Source organism: Tarenaya hassleriana, unplaced genomic scaffold (assembly GCF_000463585.1).
Source record: "Tarenaya hassleriana unplaced genomic scaffold, ASM46358v1 Cleome29, whole genome shotgun sequence".
NCBI classification, from domain to species: Eukaryota; Viridiplantae; Streptophyta; class Magnoliopsida; order Brassicales; family Cleomaceae; genus Tarenaya; species Tarenaya hassleriana.
In genome coordinates this window covers 1,236,793-1,259,066 of record NW_010966092.1, presented here as the reverse complement: position 1 = coordinate 1,259,066, position 22,274 = coordinate 1,236,793, and the positions used below count along the sequence as shown (strand labels likewise).

The window sequence follows — 22,274 nt, the reverse complement described above, 5'->3', positions numbered from 1 at the left end:
AGTAAACATAAAGTTTCTTTTTTGAAATTCTTATCCAATTCTTTTTGGGATTATTTTCGTCAGAAAAATAAAATTACGTGGGGAGATGAACATCTTTTAAATTCACACGTAAAACTGATTCCTCCTGAGAGCAACCGGATGGGTGAGCATAAATTCCTTTTGTAGGTTAGTAAGCAACTTACCATTAAACGCTGAGCTGACCACGCACGTCATTTCCAAGTCTTCGAGGCACTGTTTACGGCAGCGGAGATGAGCTCTACGGCGGCGGAGCCACTGCAGTACGTGACGGCCAAAACCTCGGTGTGGTGGGACATTGAGAACTGTGAAGTTCCGAATGGCTGGGATGCATACGGAATCGCTCAGAACATAAGCTTAGCTCTGGCGAAGATGAACTACTCTGGCTCTCTCTACGCATATGGCGACACCAATCGTATCCCTTCCTCTGTCCAACAAGCCCTCTCTTCCACTGGCATCGCGCTCAATCACGTCCCCTCCGGTGATTTTTCTCCCAGCCCTCGCTATTTGTTCGATTTCGTCGCTTCTCTGGCGAAAATTGATGTGCGACTTAGGGTTTCTTTTAGCTACTGTCTTGTTTCTGGATCGGAGGCTTTTAGATCGTTCTGTTAGGAAGGGCGCTGACTTTGGTGATGCTAATGCATGAAAGATGAGTTCTCTTGGTTTGTTATGTCGAATCAAAGGTGAGTCCTCTTGCTTTCTGGATCTGACTTTCTAGGTTAGGTTATATTCTCTTGGTTTGTTATGTCGAATCAAAGATGAATTCTTCTCCTTTGTGGAATAGTGACATGAGTGAAAGATGCGAGCGGCAAGAAGATTTTGGTGGATAGGTTTTTATGGGCACTGGAAAATCCTGCACCTGCTAATTTTATGCTCATCTGCGGTGACCGGGACTTCTCCAATGCCTTTCACCAGTTGCGCATGAAGAGATACAACATTCTCTTGGCACAACCACAGAAGGCGTCGGCACCATTGGTCGCTGCTGCATCAAGCGTGTGGCTCTGGACAAGCCTTATTGTAGGAGGATATCCTCTCACATGCAATGACTCCTCACAAGTTGTTGTTGATGGATGTCATCCTTCTGAACTGTAACATCAAATCTTTCTCCTTCTGACCCAGCTTCCCCCAGCCAGGCTATGAGTTCGGATTCTGAAGGTGGAAGGATCGGTGATAATGGAAATTGCGGGAATTATAATCCTAAATCAGCAAATCAGCCTATACAACAGGACACTAAAAGGTACAAGCTTCCAAGTAAGGATGGCACGAGTGACTTTGTCAAGGCATGCACATTATGCAAAGCTGTTTGCTACAATTTGGAATCTTTTACCGCCCACCTATCTGATAAAAGGCACTCAGCTGCTCAGGTATACTAAATATTGATTTTAGTATTTTGAACCAAAAGAAATGTCATTTGGTTACTATCTTTCATGTGTACGGTTCCTTTTTTCTTGATCCATCTTAGTGCCGTTATTGGCTATATGGTCCATATTGGGATATCAAATTCAACCTCAAGTTGTTGCTAATTTTGGATATATTTGATTATAATGATCATATTTTGAACCTATTCCATGAGAGAGAATACAACCATGATGCATATATACTAATTTTCTGATACGTGTATCTCTCATTGTCTATTCCAGTTTTGTCCTTGTTGTTGTGGTACTATTTACTCAAAGTAATTCCCGCTAGGTGAAAATAGAAGTTAAACCGCCGTCATTCTTTTGTGTAGGCTGCTTCAGTACCCCATGGGGGAGCTCAGGCCGGTGTTGGTGGCTTCAGTACCCCACAGGGGAGGTCAGGGCCTTCCAATTCCTCTGCCAATTCCTCTGTGAGAGCTCAGACTGGTGTTTCGACCAAACCTTTAAAGGAACAAAGTCTTGTGAATCCTTGTGTGGTGCAACATCTGCCAGATAAACTGCACAAGCAAGATTGACTATGGAAATCACATACACGGGAAAAAACACCAAATGAACTTGGAAGTGAAGCTGGGCAAGGCGAAAAAGACATCTACAGGACCAACTGAGCGTCCTGAAAAGGACATGACTGGGAAGAAGAAGGTGACTGAAGGTGGACCTGATGCTGGTGCAGTTAGGGTTTGTAGTTTGTGCAGAGTTGTGTGCCCTTGCCAAGCTGCTTTTGAGTCTCATCTTAAGGGGCGTAAACATGTTGCAATGGTGAAGACGCAAACAGAGGTAAGTGATAAACCTTTCCCAACGCACCCAGGAGGAACAGGGGAAGGAAGAAGCCAGCCATGGTCAAGGAAGCGATTTGAGCATCAGAAGGAAGGAGATGGGACTAAAAGGGAGAAGTCTGACGTGGAGGCAGCATCGTGGGGAACAAGGAAACATCTGCAGGACATCATTAATTGCTGAAGAATATTTTTGTTATACACACAAGGTTTTGGGAGAATGGTTTTTTTTTTAATAAAATTTGGTTGTATTAATCAAAACTGGTGGTATATCGATCAGGATCCCGAATCCACATTACAAACGACCAAGCTTTAAAAACCAACAACAAAACATCCATGAAAGGGAAAGAAACGACCAAGCTTTAAAAACCAACAACAAAACATCCATGAAGGGGAAAGAGACTTACAATGCACCTCTTTTCTATGGTTGACAACTCATTACGATTAAAGGTTAGGGAATACTATTTCTACAAAAGGATATTATTTGCAGAATTTGTCGGTTGTTGCAGAGCAAGGAGAACATTTCTGATCGAGTGGTCCAAAATGGACACAAGAGCTTCAGCCGGAGTCTGCGTGTTAAGGAACTTACGGTTGTTTCGTTCCCTCCAAATCTCGTAGATTGTCTGCTGGATGAATATGTTGCTGAGGATACCCTGCCTATCTTCTCTTCCGCTGGAATACTCCCTAACTAGGTTTTACAACTCAATAGATCATTAGGCAGGTCCATCCATATCCTTGGCGCTAATCTTCACCATACCTTGAGCTATAAGAGCAATGAAAGAACAAATGTGTGTGCGATTCCTCCTCCTCGTTGCATAAATTGCAATCCGCTTCTTGGACCATGTTCCATCTAAGTAGACGATGACGATCCCTCGTTGGCAGCCTCCTTTGCATAGCCATCCAATGGATAAAGGTGTTCCTAGGAGTGGCTTGGGTGAACCACACCATGTGGAACCAATCAACCTGATTTGAACCTTCCCTTGGCTGTCTCCAAGTGGCCTTTGTTGAGAAGTAATGGGAAAATGTGTCATTCGATGTCTTCCATTCAAACTTGTCATATCCATCATCCTCTATTGGCACCGGGGTTTGAAGAAGTCTGACCTGCAGATCTTGGATTTTGGGAGGAAGTTTGTTATGTACATGCTATGATTAGTAGTGCCACCTTAGCTGGTTCAGGTATCGAGTATTATGTTTTGAATTGGGTGTGAGATGGGAGAGTAGTGTTCCTTGTGAAACTGGTATTTTGTATTTCTCTTTTGTTTATCCAAATATGCTTTCTATCATAAGTTCTATCGTTTCTGGAAGGTTCAAAATGTTTTTTTAACCTAGAAATTGCTAAATTTTGGTGAAAATGGATCATAAGTATTTTCAACTTAAAAAAAACTAATTTCGTTGTAAATTTGGAAGGTATATCTCGTCCTCAAGATTAGAAACCCAACAACATGAAATGAAGAGTCTAAATGTAGAATGTCATTCGAGCAGGAACATGAATTGCTTGGGTGCGAATGAATTTTGTCCAAGTGTTGAAGAACAGCTTGCCAGTGACAACAAACTGCCTTCAATTGCTGACAGTTTCTACAAGGAACCGAGCTGCGAGTTTCCGGCAGTCAAAAGAAGTGAGGTAGATTCCAGGTTGTACTTGATTCATTATTTCAAAAGTCAAACTAAAGCATCATCATTTGTAGCAATGACAAAGAATACGTTGATGCAAGTTGGAAGTGGAGAAAAAGAAACAGAAGTTTATCGAAGGTGGAGCTGAAGCTGATGCAATTAGTGTTTGTGACTTGTACAAAGTGGTTTAGTCTCACGTATGCTGAGCATGGCCAAAGTCCCATGCTTGTATATCAAGCACTGTCCCTTAACTTCCATTTCTTTTGTTTCGTTTTGTAGAGTCATCAACACTTGCGATTCACCCGGGAACAGTTGCTTCAGCTCAGAGAGGTAAGAAAGGACCGCTTCCAGGTGCATAGTCTATCTTCACTGGTCTGAAACAGAAGTGTTCAGGGACGTCTCAAACTTTTTCGGAAGCCCTGTTCAATTTATATAAAATAATTTAAAAATAATATTATTAAATTTATTTAATAATATAAAAAATTATAAATTTATATAATGTATCAATTAATAATTATTTTTTATTTTAAAATTTATTAATTTCTATAAAAATATTTAATGATAATAAATAAATTTTGTAATATTTTTTATATATTAATGATAATAATAATAATTTTTTTAAAGAAATCTATATATAAATTTAAAGGTTTTATTATAAATATAACTATTTTTTATTCTAAAAATAAAATTGAATTTCTATTGATAATTTGAAAGGTAATTAATTTTTGAAATTTAATATTTATTTCTTTTTGTATACTAATTATATTTAAAATATTTAATTCTATAATTATTAATATTTAATGATAATAATAATTAGAAAGATTTTTTTAAAATGTGGGGCCCCAAAAATTAAGGGCCCTGTTCCTTTGCACCTATTGAACCTGCTAATAGACGGCTCTGACTTAGTATCGCCATTCCCCGTGCATTTTTGTTGCTGTAACATGTATTTAAAAATAAAATTAAATTTATATTGATAATTTGAAATGTAATTAATTTTTGAAATTTAATATTTCTTTTCTTTCTGTATACTAATTATATTTAAAATATTTAATTCTATAATTATTAATATTTAATGATAATAATAATTAGAATGATTTTTTTAAAAAGTAGAGCCCCAAAAATTAAGAGGCTCTGTTCCTCTGCACCTATTGAACCTGCTAATAGACGGTCCTGTGTCCAACACCCGGAGAAGCGAGGTGAATCCCGACATAGACACACTCGTGTTACATAAAACCGATCCTTCATTTTCTGCGAGTGATGGCGCCGAATCATGTTTCATCATGGTCTGTAAGGATGAAAGCTTCATGAAAGGGGGTGTTACATAAAATCGATCACGTTGCGTGAACATATATATATATATATATATAGTAGTTAACTTTTTGGCCCTTGCCATTTTAGATTTTGATGAAAACCACCCCATAAATTTTGATTATACTAAATCTAATAGTTGCATGGAATCCCCTTCCTTGCACACGACTCTACACCTAATAGCCTAATTGTTACATTTTATACGTATACATACATGTGTGTGCATATATATATCCATATATATTTCAATAATAGATGTATACGACAGCTGTTAAATAAATAAAAAAACTCTGATTTTACAGCTTTTTTCCATTTACTTTGACCTGTAAGAAAAATCGTAAAGTTTCTTTTTGTGTACTTTATTTTCTTTTCCTTTTATTGTTTTTGTAAAATCTTATCCAATTCTTTCTGGGATTAAATACGTGGGGGAGATGAACAACTTTCAAATTTCCAGCTTCTTTCTACATCGGTTTCGTAGATGGGCTAAGCTATAATAAAAATAAATTTAATATATGTAAATTTATTAATAGGCCTTGAATCTCTAGCGATAGAAAAAAATAAAATAAACTATTTTTTAAAATTAAAACTGAAATATATGGAACGAATTTTTTTCCAAAAACAAAATTAATTTAATACTCGTTAATGTGCTGTTTGTATTTAAATTTGTGGTTTATTATTGTTATTATTATTATTAGTGCTGATAGTACTTACACCCGCTTTGGAAAAGAAAAAGAGGCGCGGTCTCTTCGATAAATACATAAAATAATACATCTTTTGATGTGGAAATTGATCAAAGTCTTCAACGCTTCGTTGTCTTTCTTGGTTCGGTGAAGGAGCTCACTGTTTGCGGCGGGGAAGATGAGCTCTACGGGGACGGAGTCGCTGCAGTACGGAAAGGCGAAAACCTCGGTCTGGTGGGACATTGAGAACTGCCAGGTTCCGAATGGCTGGGATGCACACGGAATCGCCCAGAGCATAAGCTCAGCTCTGGTGAAGATGAACTACTCTGGTCCTGTCTCGATCTCCGCCTATGGCGACACCAATCGCATCCCTTCCTCTGTCCAACAAGCCCTCTCTTCCACAGGTGTCGCACTCAATCACGTCCCCTCCGGTGATTCTTCTCTTAGCCCTCACTCTTTGTTCGATTTCTTCGCTTCTCTAGTGAAAATTGATGTGCTACTTAGGGTTTCTTTTGGTTGCTGTCTTGATTCTGAATTGGAAGCTTTTAGATCGTTCTGTTATGAAGGGCATTGACTTTGGTATCGCCATGTTTGATGCTAATGCACGAACTGTGGTGTTGCTTTCCTCAGTGGGATCTGAATCTCTCTAGGTTAGGTCACGTTCTCTTGGTCTGTTGTGTGGAATCTTAGGTGGGTTATTTTGCTTTGTGGAATGGTGATAGGAGTGAAAGATGCGAGTGACAAGAAGATTCTGGTGGATATGTTGTTTTGGGCAGTGGACAATCCTGCACCTGCTAATTTTATGCTCATCTCCGGTGACCGGGACTTCTCCAATGCCCTTCACCAGTTGCGCATGAGGAGATACAACATTCTCTTGGCACAACCTCAGAAGGCGTCAGCACCATTGGTCGCTGCTGCAACGAGCGTGTGGCTCTGGACAAGCCTTATTGCGGGAGGATGTCCTCTCACATGCAATGATTCTGCACAAGTTGTTGTTGATGGATGCCATCCTTCTGAACTTGTAACATCAAATCTTTCTCCTTCTGATCCAGCTTTCCCCAGCCAGGCTATTGGTTCACATTCTGAAGGTGGAAGGATTGGTGATAGTGGAAATTGCGGGGATTATATTCCTAAATCAGCAAATCAGCCATTGCAACCGGACACTAAAAGGAACAAGCTTCCACGTAAGGGTGGCACGAGTGACTTTGTCAGGGCCTGCACATTATGTAAAGCTGTTTGCTACAGTTTGGAATCTTTTACCGTCCACCTATCTGGTAAAAGGCACGCAGCTGCTCAGGTAAATTAAATATTGATTCTAGTATTCTGAACCAAAAGAAATGTCATTTGGTTACTATCTTTCGTGTGTGCTATTCTGTTTTCCATGATCCATCTTAGTGCCGTAATTGGCTATATGGTCCATATTGGGATATCAAATTCAACCTCAAGTTGTTTGCTAATTTTGGATATCTTTTGATTATAATGATCGTATTTTGAATCTCTTCTCTGAGAGAGAATGCGACCACGGTCATATATACTAATTTTCTGATACATGTATCTCTCATTGTCTATGCCAGTTTGTTATTGTTGTTGTGGTATTTCCGCTAGGTGGAAATAAAAATTAAACCGTCATCATTCTTTGCGTAGGCTGCTTCAGTACCCCATGGAGGAGCTCATACCGGAGTTGGTGGCTTCAGTTCCCCACGGGGGAGCCCAGGGCCTTCCAATTCCTCAGCTAATTCCTCTGCCGGAGCTCAGGCCGGTGTTTTGAACAAACCTTTAAAGGAACCGAGTATTGTGAATCCTGTGTGGTGCAACATCTGCCAGATAAGCTGCACAAGCAAGATTGGCTATGGAAATCACATATACGGGAAAAAGCACCAAATGAACTTGGAAATGAAGCTGGGCAAGGCGAAAAAAATGTCTACAGGACCAACCGAGCGTCCTGAAAAGGACATGACTGAGAAGAAGAAGGTGACTGAAGGTGGACCTGATACCGGTGCAGTTAGGGTTTGTGGTTTGTGCAGAGTTGTGTGCCCTTGCCAAGCTGCCTTTGAGTCTCATCTTAAGGGTCGTAAGCATGTTGCAATGGAGAAGAAGCAAGCAGAAGTAAGTTGATAACTTTTGTGTTTCCGGAAAGGTCAAAGTTCGTTTTTTAACCTATAAAATGTTAAATTTTCTTCATGAAACTGGAGGGTATATCTCATCCTCAAGGTTAGATCCCCAACAACATGAAAAGAAAAACCTGAATATAGAATGTCATTGGAGCAGGAACTCATTGGTGCTAAGAAATATGAAGAAGGAAGCAATCAAGAAAGACATAAACCAAGAGAAGCAATCAAGGAAATCCAGTTTCATTCTGGAGAGGTGAAAGAGAATATGAATTGCTTGGAGAGGCAAAACGCCGAGTTGAGTGAGCGATGTTCCGCCTCTGAAATTAGTGCAAAGGAATTTTGTCTCAGTGATGAAAAACAGCTAGCAAGTGAGAACGAGCTGCCTCCAAGTGCTGAGCATTTTCACACTGAACCGAGCTGCGAGTTTCCCACAGTAAAAGGAGTGAGGTAATTTCCATGTTGGTCTTGTTTGTTATGTCAAAATCATACTAAACCATCCTCATTTGTAGCAATGACAGAGAATATGTTGATACAACTGTGGAGCCCAGACATGCATCTGCTGCGCTAGCTGAGTGTGTGGATGAGGAAGTGGAGAGAAAGAAAAAGAAGTTTATTGAAGGTGGAGCTGAAGCTGATGCACTTAGGGTTTGTGGCTTGTGCAAGGTGGTTTGCGATAACCAAATTGTGTTTGATTCCCATCTTAAAGGTCAGAGGCATGCTGCAAATGTGGAGAAGCAACAAGGAGAGGCAAGTTCATAACTTTTGTGTTTTTGGGAAAAAAAGTTCAGTTCTGTTTTTTGTCTTCAGAAAATGTTGATTTTTGGTAAAAATTGATCAGAAGTGTTTTCAACTTGGAAAAACTATTTTCATTGTGAAACTGGAGGGTGTATACCATCCCCTACAACATGAAACTAATAGCCTGAATATAGAGTGCCATTTGGACCCATAAAAAATTAGAATAGGGGTCAAACTTAATTTTCCTATAGGATATGTAACATTACCATGTGGGACTTTAACCAATTTATTTAAAATTTTGTAATTTTTTTTTCACTTAAACAAATGGGGTCACATGCCCCCCTCATTCCGCTCATGCCAGGAACTCTTTGGTGCTAAGAAATTTCAAGAAGGAAGCTTTGGAGAAAAACATGAGCCAAGAGAATCCATCAAGGAGATGCAAGAGATTCCATCAAGTGTTGAAGAACGGCTTGCCCGTGACAACAAACTGCCTCCAATTGCTGAGAGTTTCTACGACGAACCGAGCTGCGAGTTTCCAGCAGTCAACGAAGTGAGGTAAATTCTAGGTTGTGCTTCATTCATTATTTTAAGGGACAGACCAAAAAAAAGCCCCTTCAAGTGTCCTCCTTGTTCTAAACAAAGCTTATATTTAAAATTCGTTATAAAAAATTATTAATTTTGAACAAAAAATATTATATAAACAATCTTTAATTTTAAATTTGTTATAAAAACCATCAAATATTAATTTGAATTGACAAACATCATCATCTATATAAATTATTCAAAAAATATTCTATTTTAAATTTATTATAAAAATTGATAAAATTTATTTTATTGGCTGTAAAATAAGAGATAACATATATTTTCTAAATTGAAATAAAAATATGGTATTTTGTACATATAATATTGAATAAATTTACAATATTACATAATTTTGTATATATAATATTGTATAAATTAATATATGGCAAAATTTTAAGTATGATATTTACATCTAATAAAATATACTCAGTTTAAAATATAAAGATCGATGTTTATAAATATTTATATAAATTTTTAATATTACAATACCATAAGTTTAAGTAAATATTATGTTTCCATTGTGATATTTGGAATTGTATAATTTATATATGTTTTTCTATTCAAATTTTATCGATTTTTATAATAAATTTAAAATAGAATATTTTTTTAATAATTTATATAGATGATTATTATTTTTTTCAATTAAAATTAATATTTGATGGTTTTTTATAACAAATTTAAAATGAATTTTAATTAGAAGATATTTTTTTATATAAGTAGATAGTTGAAGGATTTTTTTTTTTTTTTGTCCCTTATTCCGAAGTCAAACCAAAGCATCATCCTTTGTAGCAATGACAAAGAATACGCTGATGCAACTGTTGAGCCCAGAGATGAGTATCTCAAGTTGGAAGTGGAAAGAAAAGAACAGAAGTCTATTGAAGGTGGAGCTGAAGCTGATGCAATCAGGGCTTCTGACTTGTACAAGGTGGTTTAGTCTCACTTATGCTGAATATGGCCAAAGTCCCATACTGTTCTTTAACTTCAATTTCTTTTGTTTTGTTTTGTAGGGAGAAGACTTGCAATTTGAGGGTCGTCAACACTTGGGATTCACCCGAGAACAGTTACTTCAGCTCAGAGAGGTAATAAGTTTTTGCCTTGCATAGAACTGTCTATTGGTGTCTTGCTTTTTCTTTGTTGTCATTTCGGGAAACATTATATACTCTCCTTTCATTTAAGCGAGTCCTACTAATGTATGTGTCATGGCTCTTGAACAAAGTCATTCGCCGTTTTTCCCTCACAGGTGATCCAAGTCTCAGATGAAATTCTTAGACTGAAACTGGAAATTGACAATGAGCTTTTAGGCTTAGAGCAGAGCCGGGGTCGAGTGGAAACAAAGGTGAGTGTCCATTCTTTTTTTTTTCCTTTCCCTTCTCGCATTTTGTTTTCTGCTAAACGAAGTATTTTTCTTGTATGGTTGATTGAGGAGATCCAGTGTCAGTCTCTAGAGGAACAAAAGAATATCAATTGCTCGAAGAAGCAAAGCAAGGAACCGATTGAAGATCGGGAAGAGAGCGAGGACAGACCGCTTCCTGGTGCAGAGTCTATCTTCGCTGATAAAAAACAGAAGTATCCAGCAACCCGAGAAGTGAGGTAGATCCCAACATAGACACACTAGTGTTATATAAAACCGATCCTTCATTTTTTTGCTAGTGATGCCAAATCATGTTTCCATCAGTGATTGTAAGGATGAAAGCTTCAAGAAAAGGGATGTGAATATGGTGGAGAAGTTGGAGGAGGAACTAGGAAGTAAAAACAAGCAAGTGCCAGACAGTGCATGCAGGATCTGTTGAATATCCCAAGAAAGATGTCTGAGAAGATGGCGAAGAAGAACTCCAGAAGTGTAAGCTATTAAAAACTATTCATTCTTATATATGCATATATGTGTATATATGTGTGTATGGACGCATGTATCTTTCGTGTGTGTATGTAGTAGCAGACCCAGAACCATATATAACGGGAGGCAATTAATAATTTTAATATAAGTTAAGGGAGGACAATTAAGGATTTTATGTAAAATTTTAGAAATATTAAAACGAAATTAAAAAAGAATGATAAAGTAGAACGGGTCACACTGACCCCATACCTTTGTGTATTGGTCAGCCCATGTATGTATGTATGCATGCTTACACTGCGCATTTGAAGTATTCCATGAAACGTGTTGAGAATTTGGTTAAGAATATTGAAAGTATAATAGGGCATTTTACTCAAATGATCCGGTTGGGTCGGAACAATTTCATAAAAAAAAACATAACACATTAAATTATTTTGTAAAAGACCATATTACCCTTAAATGATTCTAAACGTATAATTTGTTAATGATTTCAAATGTATAATTTGTTAATGAGGTGATAAAAAAATTCACCTGTCAAATTTAAAAAAAAAACTATGTTTTTCTAACAGTTTTATTCATCATACGATTATAAATAATTTTTATTCTAGTCGTATGCTAGTTATATGCTAATCGCAATAAAGATCGCAAAGTCGTGAGATAAGGATTTTTTGAATTTTTTGTCCGAAAAGTGGAGTATAAATTGAAAAAAAAAATTCACTTTTGTTTTTTGGGTTGTATCCGTGAAATTGTTGTGATCCAACTGGATTATTTGAATAAAATGCACAGGATGATAATACTGATTTGTATTAAGGATATAACTAAGGAAGAGGAACAACGCCTAGGGTTCAGAGAGAACATCATCCTCTGTTAACCTCCCCAATCATAATAAGCTTTAAGATTCATATGCTCATCCAAAACAAAGAACATCATTATTTACATATCTAGCAACAGAATGCTGATGTGACACCTGTGACAAACCCACCAATACGTACGTGAACATCTATAAGGCATTCCCTCTCTGTCATTCTTCTCTTTCAGTTATGATCATCTGTTGCTTCCCCTCTTTATTCCTTTTTTTCTGCTGCATTAGTGTCCATCAAGCTCCCTGAGGTAGGGTGGGTGTTTCGAAAAATAGTTCGGGTTCGGTATGAAAATACATCGGTTCGGTTTTTTCGGTTTTACAAAAATAGGTCGGTTTTTATATTATGTTCGGTTCGGTTTCGGAAAATTCGATTCTCTAAAAATAATACCTTTCGAAAATTTAGAACAGTTCAGATAAAAAAAGGTATCGTTTTTTCGGTTCGGTTCGATTCCAAATATACGAACCGAAACGCCCAACCCTAGCCTGACGTGCTCCTCCTTCTTCACCCATCTATTTTAGATATTAGCAAAAACTGTCCCAAAGTCTGGAATTCTAATTGCGCGAAACTCACTATAATAATAATAATAATAATATAAGACAACAGATGAATGTAATTCATGCCTAATTAATAAATAAAATGAAGCATTCTCAATAGTTTTTCTAAATAATGTTAATTCCAATAATTTTGGTTGCACCCGACCCGACCCGACCCGGTTATTGTTTAAAATAAACCTAGCGACAATGTCTAGCTGTTTCATCGTTTTCGATCACAACCGAAAGAGAGGAATTAGGATCAAAACCTCCATAGAAAGCTTTGGTCCTTGCTTCCATCAAATTCATCGTCGAAAGTTTCTGGGTAGTGATTGATTGCTCCCCGAAGTCTGACCCTTTTTTTTTTGTGCTCATGTTCGTGTGAATACTCACCCGTGTATACGCTAATGTGTGTGTGTGTGTGTATGTATGTATATGCGTCTGTAGGTTGAGTTCGTCCAGTTTCTCCTCTGCTTCCATTTTTTCAGTTCAATTCCATCGAAGAATTTCGAGTTTTGATTTGAGCTTTATGCCCTTTGTTACCATTTCAATAAGCCCTCGTCAAAATTCTTTTTATTGCAATTTCATCCTTTGTTGATGAACTGGGTCCAGGTTGATACGGGTCTGAGTAATTTTATATACATCACATCTTTGTGATTTTCGTCTGATTGAGCAAATGTTTTTCCCCCGAAATTCAAAATCGAACCGATGTCTGCGTTCTTGTGTCCGTTTGTTTGGTTTTATTGTGTGATCTCCAAGATATTTTCATGAGTATTTATGAAGTTGAAATCTTTATGGTTATCTAGTTTCTGTAATCTTCATATGTTCCAGTTGCTGATGAATCACTACCTTGGCAGTTCTTCGACATAGCTTTATCGTAAAAATGTCGAGTAGTAGTAGCTCGGGCAGGACCTCCAGAAGTGATAGTGATAGTGCATTCGATGTTGATGAACTTGTACAGATCGGGACAAGATGCAGAGAGGTGAAATTTTCATTCCCCGTGTGTTTGAATTTTCGTAAACCGAAAGTTTTCAACAGTGATTTTCATTTTAAAGCTGTTCATACTTTGAGGCTAATGGTTTCAGGATTTGGCTTTGCATTCTATTGTCTTTATTTGTAATTTCAGCTGAGAAGAGAGAAGGAGATGCTAAGAGAATCACAGTCCGAGAGTGTGGAGCTCGTCAGAGTAGTATTCTTCCTGTTTTTAGTTAATCTTTGCAATTATGTTGTGATTCTCTATGTTGAATTTTCTGGCACTAATCCTGTTTTCACCACAGAGGCTGGAACTACATGCGAAGTCATTGTCAGAATCTCGTTTAGAAGATAAGGGAAGAATTCAGACATTGGAGAAAGAGTTGGTGAACTGTTATCAGGAAATTGGTAATTGGCTCTTCAAATTTATTGCTGGAGATTTTCCTGAACCAATGTCTTGCGAGCTTACGTCTTCTTAGGCTTTGCTTTGCAGATTATTTGCAAGATCAGTTGAGTTTGAGAAATAAGGAAGTAGATTATCTTTCAGAACATGTCCACAGTCTTGAAGTCAAGTTAGCAGAATCTGGGCATTTAGAAGAAGAAGTTAACAGTTTGAGGGAGGAGTTGTTTAAGTCAGAATCCGAGCATTTTTTGTTGTTGCAAGAACTTGGGAGCAAAGAAACAGAACTACAATACTCAGCATATTCAGTAGAGAAACTCGAGGAATCCATCTCATCATTAACATTAGAGTCACAATGTGAAATCGAAAGCATGAAGCTTGATATGATAGCTTTGGAGCATGCACTCTCTGATGCCAAGAAAATTCAAGAAGAAAGCGTTCACGAAAAAGATCAACTAAGGGAAATAATTGAGGAGCTTCGGCTTCAATCTCAAGAGGCACAAGAGAATATTGGGTGCTTAGAGAAGCTAAACAAGACGCTGAGAGAGAGATGTGATGCTACTCAAAGGAATGTCGCAGAATTTTGCCGAAGTGTTAAAAAATGGGTTGGAAGTGAGGAAAAACTGCCTATAAAAGCAGAGTTTTTCTTCGCTGAATTTGGCCACGAGCTTCCGCTAGCCAAAGAATTGAGGTAAATCCAGCTTCGACTTGTTTAACATATTAAATCTAGCTGTTTTCATCTTCTGATAGCTCCTAATTATGTGTCACAGAGAATGTTTTGATGCGATCATCGAGAAGCTACAAGTTTCACGGGATGTGAATTTGTCCGAGAAGGTGGAGTGTATGTCAAAGCAGATAAACCAATATGAAAATCTCATTAAGCACCTCAAGGTATCTGCAGAAATTTTGAGGAATTATATGAACCTTTTTTCGGTTTATCGAAGAACTACTTCTGTCCGAGATGAATTTTGAGATTTTTACTACCTACTGGTCTTTCACCCAGGATGAACTGAGAGATGAGAAACTGAAGGCCAAGGAAGAAGCAGAGGATCTTGCGCAAGAAATGGCTGAATTAAGGTATAAAATGACATGCTTGCTCGAGGAAGAATGCAGGCGACGTGCATCCATTGAACAAGCTTCATTACAGAGAATAGGCGAGCTAGAGGCACAGGTACTTTCACTTTCTTTTTTCCTGCAATACCAAGAGGAGGACTCTCTTTCTAAATCTCAACTGACCCTAACCATCATCTCTACGTAATTGTTTTCCCCATTGTCAAGATCAAGAAAGAGAAGAACACATCCATGGCAAGCATGATCTCTCTCCCTGGCGTGTAATTTTCACCCCCTCTGCCCTATCTCCAACCAATGGGAAATACATAGTCTTCACTCTATGTCATGTATCATCCACATTGTCAGTAGCTTGGCTGAAAACACTGGATGGTTAGATATAACAGAGCAACTGCAACCAAACACCAAAAAGGTCTGTGGGTTTGGATGTTGAATTCACTTGAAACTCAAATGTTTCATTAGAGCAAGTCAGCCAGTTAAAGGGTAGATACAAGATTTTGTCATGATTCATGTGGAAGAGATGTTTCCATTGTGAGTTGTAGAAAGGCATAGATCCATATAAAGAACCAAAAGGTTTGACCTTTTGTGAAGATATGCTATCATTCCTTGTGTACATCGTCTTCTAATTAATTTATCCATTGTTCTTTTTGTCTTTCTTTTGAACCCTTCAAATAGTGTGCACATAAAACCTTAACGGGCTTTCTTTAAAACAATAAATAAATAAGGACCTCATGGCCAAATTAACAAAGAAAAAAAAAACAAGACAAAAAAGTCTTTCCAAGAGGGGATGTCTTCATGAACGGATCAAGGAAAATTAGTGGATTACGTGTGTAGATGTGTTGTCTTAACCTAATCCAATTGGGTAACGCACTTGGATTTATTGATAAATTCTTCATCTAAAAGTCAGAATCTTTTTTAATTTTGGATATTTTTTTTACCATATTACTGTTTTTCTTCTTCAAAATTTTTTATATAGAAATTTATTTTCTTATATTGCATATATTTATTTTCACTAAATGTTTAAGGTTTTCTTTTTGTATTTTTGTGATTTGTAAGTTTTATAAAAAATTTAATGCCAATCTATCAAATATTAAAAGTACACAGAGAATAACAGTTTCCAAAACTTTTAAATCTTCATTGTTTTTGAACTTATATAAGAAAAAGTTTCAAAAATAATCAAGAAAATAATAACAACATATCTTTACAAAAAAAAAATGATAACAAAATATCATGACCATTCATTGGGCTTTTAGTATATTCTATTGACATGTTCAACGAAGAACTTTCTAATGGGGCAGGGCAGACGCTCAATCCAAAAAGTCAAAAGAGAATGGCTCATGAAATTAAAAAATCATAATATGTAAATAAAATTTAAAAAAATGACAAAATAAAGAAAAATTAAAAAAAAAAATCCAACCCGTTGATATTTGAATTAAGTTCCTGTAGATCTTTTCTCACCAGTTTCTTCTTCTTCATGCCCAAAGACTTGAACTTTGTTGCCGAGTCTTCGCCGCGTTATATTCTTCTCCTTTGATCCTTCGTCTTGTCTTCTGAATTTCCTTAAAAGCCCAATCTTTGTTTCTGGGTTTTCAGTTCGTCCTTTCCAGGTATGCGATCCGATCCGATCCGATCCACTTTCTTTCCTAGGGTTTGTTTTTCTGTTCGTTTTGTTCTCGTTGAGTAAGTTTCTTGACGATTCCCGTATTTGATTTGTCTGAAGAATTTTTGTTTTTTTCTCTCTTCATTTGATGATGCTCTCTCTCGCTCGGTCGGTTCTTTTCTCTCTCCCGTTATCTGGACTTCGTTTTGTTGTTTGGATGCAGAGAAAACGCGAGAAAGTAGCTACCCTTTCTGAGAATTTTTTGGGGGTTTTCGTTGTTGGGATCTTCACAGGGATTATGCCTCTTTTCACCCTTTTCCATGTTTCTTTCGTGCTAAACAATTTAAAATTTTCTGTTTGGCTGCCGAGAAAATGCAGCGGAGTCTCCAACTTCTCTCCTGCTATCACGATTTCTTTCTCAGAAAATCAGAAAAAAAAAAATCCCTACATAATAGCGTCGATCGTCAGGAGATATAACACTCACTACCCCTTCTTCTTTCACCAGTTCGTGTATCCAAAATCCGAGATTCATTCGATTTTGTTCCCCGATCCATTTTCTCCAATTAGGCTTGAAATCTGTGCTTTTGTAGGATCCTACGATACGATTTTCGATTGGAAAAATTCAATTTTATTTCATTTTTTTGCGATAATCAATTGTATTTGCACCGAGTTCTCGAATCGTTTAGACCAATCTTAAAGTCGAATCTTAGGATCTTAGGCTTCAAATCTCTGCCTCCCTTTGCTTAACCTCTCTGTTATCTCTCCAGTATTTGATGAACTTTAAAGTTCTGTCTGTATCTTAAATCTTAAAATCTCAGGCATCTTGATGAATTTTGTGTGTTTCTGCAGGAAAAGATTTCTTCAATAGCAGTTCCTGGAACAGAATCATTTGTCTGAAGCAACTGAGTTCTGTAGTAATATTCTGAAATCATGTTTGGATTGAAGAAATCTCCTGCAAGGATTCCTAAGCACAAGTCAGTTGATCCTGGATTCGCCCCGTCTTCCAAAGCAAACCCTTTCGATTCGGATGATGAGTTCGACAATAGACAAACCCTAAAACCCTCGAAGAGGACTTCCTCTGACCCCTCTCTAGCCGCAACGAGTTTCGGCACAAACCCTTTTGACGACGAGCAGGTTGAGACAGAACACGCTCCGTCGAAGAATCCGTTAACTCGGGATGCCAAGAACATGTACAAGACCGATTTCTGTGATTCGGGAGGCGTGGAAAACCAGTCGGTTCAGGAGCTCAAGAACTATGCTGTGTACAAGGCCGAGGAGACGACGAAAACTGTAAATGGGTGTCTGAGGATAGCTGAAGACATAAGGTCAGATGCTACAAGAACTTTGGTCATGTTACACGAGCAGGGTGAACAGATCACAAGGACACACCACAAGGCTGTTGAGATTGATCATGATCTGAGTCGGGTAAACCCATTGTTCACTTGCTGTTCCGAAATTGATGGCATTAACCTGAAAGATAGGAGAATGAGGATTTCAATAAGATCCGACTTCTCAGATATTAAGCATGTGATTAATATATGAATCCTATCTTTTTTCACAACTATGAACTCAACTTGTTAACCCATGTTTTCAGGGCGAAAAGCTTCTTGGAAGCCTCGGAGGCATGTTTTCAAGGACTTGGAAGCCAAAGAAGACTCGCCCCATAACCGGCCCCATTGTAACTAGAGGTTTGATCCTTAACGGAAAAAACTCCTAAAACCCATCTCATATGTGTTATTTTACGGATGCACATTCCAATGTTATGAATAGATGATTCGCCAAAGAGAAGAGCTAACCACATAGAGCAGAGGGAAAAGCTTGGATTGAACGCTCCGCCCAAGGCGCAATCAAGAACCCGTTCTCCTCTTCCCGAACCAACCGATGCCTACCAGAAAGTAGAGGTATTGATTTCTCTCCTCTACTTCTTTTCCCTTCAAGAAGAATACTCCTTACTCTGTCAGCATTGTAAATTGATAGAACTTAGGGTTCTATGGATCCTGAAAGTTGGCTTCTTCGATTGAACGATTTCTCGGGCTTGTATATAAACATTGACAGGTGGAGAAAGCAAAGCAAGATGATGCGCTTTCTGACCTGAGTGATCTGCTTGGTGATCTGAAGAACATGGCTGTTGATATGGGATCTGAAATCGAAAGGTTTATCTCGTTAAAATGTTCTCTTCGATTCCTCCATATCCATTCACAAGGTTTCCACATTTCATTTTGCTGAAGAGAGAAAAAAAAACTTGTTTTCTTTTTTTGAACAGGCAAAACAAGGGACTGGATAATCTTCAAGACGACGTGGATGAGCTGAATTTCCGAGTGAAGCAATCAAACCAACGAGGCCGACGCTTGCTCGGGAAGTAGAATGGTCATCGAGTTCTTGCCGAGCTCTTGCTCTTCACTTCGTTTGTTCTGTCTGTGACTGTCTCTCGCTCTTTGGGTTCTCTCTGTTGTTCAGATTCTCTGTGCTTTTCCTTTTATCTGTCTGAAAATGTTGTGAACGTAATCTCAGGAGCCTCACAGACACCTGCGTTTGGCTCTTGTCTAATAGCATGAGAAGGATTCTTCATGAACATTCGCCAATCCATGCAACAACATACCCTGGTTAACGTATTGGGCCTTAATAATCCCAAAATCTTCATGAATATCTTCACAATTGTAGACATCATTGGAGATTATTTTGCATTGCAAATATATCCAAAAAGGTAATTTTAGAAGTGGAAGTGGAAGGAAATAAGCGAACAGTTTACAGATTAAACTAAACGTGAGATATATAGGAAAAGCTATCTCCATTTCCTTAGGCCCGGGACATAGAGATGGTTAAGGGTCAATGATTCGACCCACTCACACACCAATTTTTAACATACCAAATAAATCATGGGCGAGTGGTCAAATTTGGGTAGGAGGTAACTCCATTTGAGGATTTATATGATTCATATACAAACACTGCTCTCGATCTGGAGATTTAACTAGTCACCGCGTCCGAAGGGGATATAACAAAAATGCCCTTAAAATGCTATCCTTACTTCATGGAGTACCCTTCAAAAAATAAATCCAAAAACAATAAAATCTGAAATGGGGTGAAGACATATATATCCCTGAATTTTAAACGAAAGACCAAAAGGACCATTACTTTTTGATTAAAAAATATCCAACTTATTCAAATTAAAAAAACGCTCTCTCTCTTCCTCGGTAAACTCCCTCTCCGTGCAGTCCCCTCTCTCTCTCCGTGCAGTTCTCTCTCTCTTGCAGCATTTCGAAAACTCTCTCTCTCTCTTGCGCGATTTCTGTTTCGAGATTTTCAGAAAATTGAACCCATTTTTCTTGCAATTTCGATATCTCTCTACTGATTTGTGTGAAAAATCAAACACCCATGGATCCAAAAACACATGTGCCTTCTGCTTCGTCTTCATCTGCGTCTCAGGCCGGTTCATCACCTTCATCGTCGGAGAAAGATCTCCCATTAGAAACGGTAGGTTTGTCTACATCTTCTTCTCCGTTTTTTTCTTCTATGACCTGATCCTGGAGTAAAATCATTAAACTTGTTGGATGATTTGGGATTTCAAAATAGGAATTTAGGGTTTAGGGATTTCGAAATTGAAATTAAAGTTTTGGGATTTCTGAAAATAAAGTTAGGGTTTTGTGTTTTGAAATATATAATTTGGGTTTTAGGAATTCGAAATAGAAAGTTAGAGTGTGGATATGAGATTTCGGAATACCTTGGCAAATTTAATGATTTCCTAAGTCGCAAGGTCATGTGGGTCACAGGTCACATGGGTCACAGAGATTTATATGGTAATAGTATAATATAACTCACAACACCGCACACGAGTCACACGGGTCACGGGTCACGGGTCACACGGGTCACGAGTCACATGGGTCACAGGTCACATAGGTCACATGAGCCACGAATCCCAGGTCCCAGGTCACACGGGTCACGAGTCACATGGGTCACAGGTCACATAGGTCACATGAGCCACGAATCCCAGGTCCCAGGTCACAAAGATCACAATGACGAACAATTATTTTATTTTGCAGCTTCCATTTGTCTTTAGGAAATCATTAAATTTGCCAAGGTATTCCGAAATCTCATATCCACACTCTAACTTTCTATTTCGAATTCCTAAAACCCAAATTATATATTTCAAAACACAAAACCCTAACTTTATTTTCAGAAATCCCAAAACTTTAATTTCAATTTCGAAATCCCTAAACCCTAAATTCCTATTTTGAAATCCCAAATCATCCAACAAGTTTCTCATTAACCGCTCTGTTAAAGGGGAAGACGAGAAGGAATTGTGGTTCGTGCTCAATGGTGTGCCCGTGAGGTACTCAATCATTGAGCATGCACTTATATGTGGTTTGAAGTGTGAAAAATATCCAGAAGAATGGGAGAGCTTCAAAAAGAGTGAGTTCAGGAAAAAGACTTTCGGACGTAAGAAGGTTTGTTTGAATGATGTGGTGGAGAAATTGAGATATATGTCACCCCAGAGGGCAGCAGATCGTAAGAGATTGGCTATTGTATGCTTGATGGCCGGAATCTTGGATCATGCCCTGTCATCCGAACAAATCAGCCATGATTTGTTCGACATGGTTGATGATTTACGTTTCTGTGAACGATTTCCGTGGGGTCGATACACTTTTGATCGAATAATTGATCAAGTGCGAAAGAGTCTCGGTGCGAAACCAAAGACAAAATGGCATTGCCCGGGGTTTATAATCCCTCTGATGGTAAGTTATTTATTAAATTACGAGGAAATTATTTGAAAGTTTAGAGTTACCTTCTGCTTGAGGGACTTCCTTTGGGGTTTCAGATGGGACTGCTTGAGGGACTTCCTTTGGGGTTTCAGATGGGACTGCTTGAGGGACTTCCTTTGGGGTTTCAGATGGGACTGCTTGAGGGACTTCCTTTGGGGTTTCAGAAGGGGCTATAACATCCTCGCCTTCTATTGGGGTTTCTGAAGGTTTTGGGAGATTCAAATCAACAATCCCAGCCTCTAAACCCTCCTCACAAGTTTGAGGGAGATCCACATCAACATTCTCACCCTTAGAACCCTCGTCACAAGCTTGAGGCAGATCCACATCAGCATTCCCACCCTTAGAACCCTCGTCACAAGCTTGAGGGATATCCACATCAGCATTGTCAGCCTTAGAACCCTGCTCAGAAGCTTGAGGGAGATCCACATCATCATTCGCAGCCTTGTCACCTTCCTCAACAGCTTCACGGAGATCCACATCAACATTCCCAGTTTGAGGGACATCCATAAAAACATCCGCTCCTCCAGCATGGTCTTTAGAAGTTGCAGTGTCCCCCCACATTTCATCATTCCTAGGTTGCACTCTATACGAATAGTTCACAGAGAAATGACCAGACTGTTTCAGAATATCTTTCACACAAGCAATTAACCTCGTCTCAGATGCTTGGATCGCTTGACCCATGTGATCAATGATCCTGGCCTCGGATGCTTTGATCTCCTGCTTAATGAACTTCTCTAATGCATCCACTCTTGTTCTCTGTGAACTATTCGTATAGAGTGCAACCTAGGAATGATGAAATGTGGGGGGACACTGCAACTTCTAAAGACCATGCTGGAGGAGCGGATGTTTTTATGGATGTCCCTCAAACTGGGAATGTTGATGTGGATCTCCGTGAAGCTGTTGAGGAAGGTGACAAGGCTGCGAATGATGATGTGGATCTCCCTCAAGCTTCTGAGCAGGGTTCTAAGGCTGACAATGCTGATGTGGATATCCCTCAAGCTTGTGACGAGGGTTCTAAGGGTG

General features: G+C 38.4%; 4 protein-coding genes across 11 annotated transcripts; all 4 read left to right on the top strand.

The window, feature by feature from the left end:
• The first annotated feature begins 249 nt into the window (after positions 1 to 249).
• LOC104818515 (meiosis arrest female protein 1) lies at positions 250 to 2,387 on the top strand. The gene is made up of 5 exons (XM_010548129.1): positions 250 to 558; positions 808 to 1,087; positions 1,135 to 1,379; positions 1,745 to 1,843; positions 1,926 to 2,387. The coding sequence occupies exons 1-5, from the start codon at positions 250 to 252 to the stop codon at positions 2,385 to 2,387; spliced, it is 1,395 nt and encodes a 464-aa protein (XP_010546431.1).
• A 3,484-nt stretch (positions 2,388 to 5,871) lies between these two features.
• On the top strand, positions 5,872 to 11,237 carry LOC104818337. Of its 8 annotated transcripts, none has more exons than XM_010547890.2 (11): positions 5,876 to 6,206; positions 6,579 to 7,099; positions 7,447 to 7,908; positions 8,071 to 8,360; positions 8,423 to 8,660; positions 9,010 to 9,203; positions 10,020 to 10,155; positions 10,238 to 10,309; positions 10,471 to 10,566; positions 10,654 to 10,820; positions 10,906 to 11,237. In XM_010547890.2, exons 1-11 carry the CDS (start codon positions 5,981 to 5,983, stop codon positions 11,018 to 11,020), a joined length of 2,517 nt encoding a protein of 838 aa, XP_010546192.1. In that variant the 5' UTR covers positions 5,876 to 5,980; the 3' UTR covers positions 11,021 to 11,237. The 8 variants fall into 8 exon arrangements, with proteins under 8 accessions (XP_010546193.1, XP_010546192.1, XP_010546191.1 ...); XM_010547889.2 differs by having other exon boundaries at positions 5,876 to 6,233; XM_010547887.2 differs by having other exon boundaries at positions 5,877 to 6,233; positions 6,525 to 7,099; positions 8,432 to 8,660.
• A 1,457-nt stretch (positions 11,238 to 12,694) lies between these two features.
• LOC104818336 (major antigen) lies at positions 12,695 to 15,542 on the top strand. The gene is made up of 8 exons (XM_010547882.2): positions 12,695 to 12,779; positions 13,312 to 13,436; positions 13,581 to 13,640; positions 13,732 to 13,834; positions 13,920 to 14,517; positions 14,597 to 14,717; positions 14,830 to 14,997; positions 15,105 to 15,542. Exons 2-8 carry the CDS (start codon positions 13,338 to 13,340, stop codon positions 15,159 to 15,161), a joined length of 1,206 nt encoding a protein of 401 aa, XP_010546184.1. The 5' UTR covers positions 12,695 to 12,779; positions 13,312 to 13,337; the 3' UTR covers positions 15,162 to 15,542.
• Positions 15,543 to 16,340: 798 nt separating this feature from the next.
• On the top strand, positions 16,341 to 19,068 carry LOC104818335 (SNAP25 homologous protein SNAP33). The gene is made up of 6 exons (XM_010547881.2): positions 16,341 to 16,501; positions 17,344 to 17,919; positions 18,089 to 18,182; positions 18,265 to 18,395; positions 18,550 to 18,647; positions 18,758 to 19,068. The coding sequence occupies exons 2-6, from the start codon at positions 17,425 to 17,427 to the stop codon at positions 18,855 to 18,857; spliced, it is 918 nt and encodes a 305-aa protein (XP_010546183.1). The 5' UTR covers positions 16,341 to 16,501; positions 17,344 to 17,424; the 3' UTR covers positions 18,858 to 19,068.
• Positions 19,069 to 22,274: the final 3,206 nt, after the last annotated feature.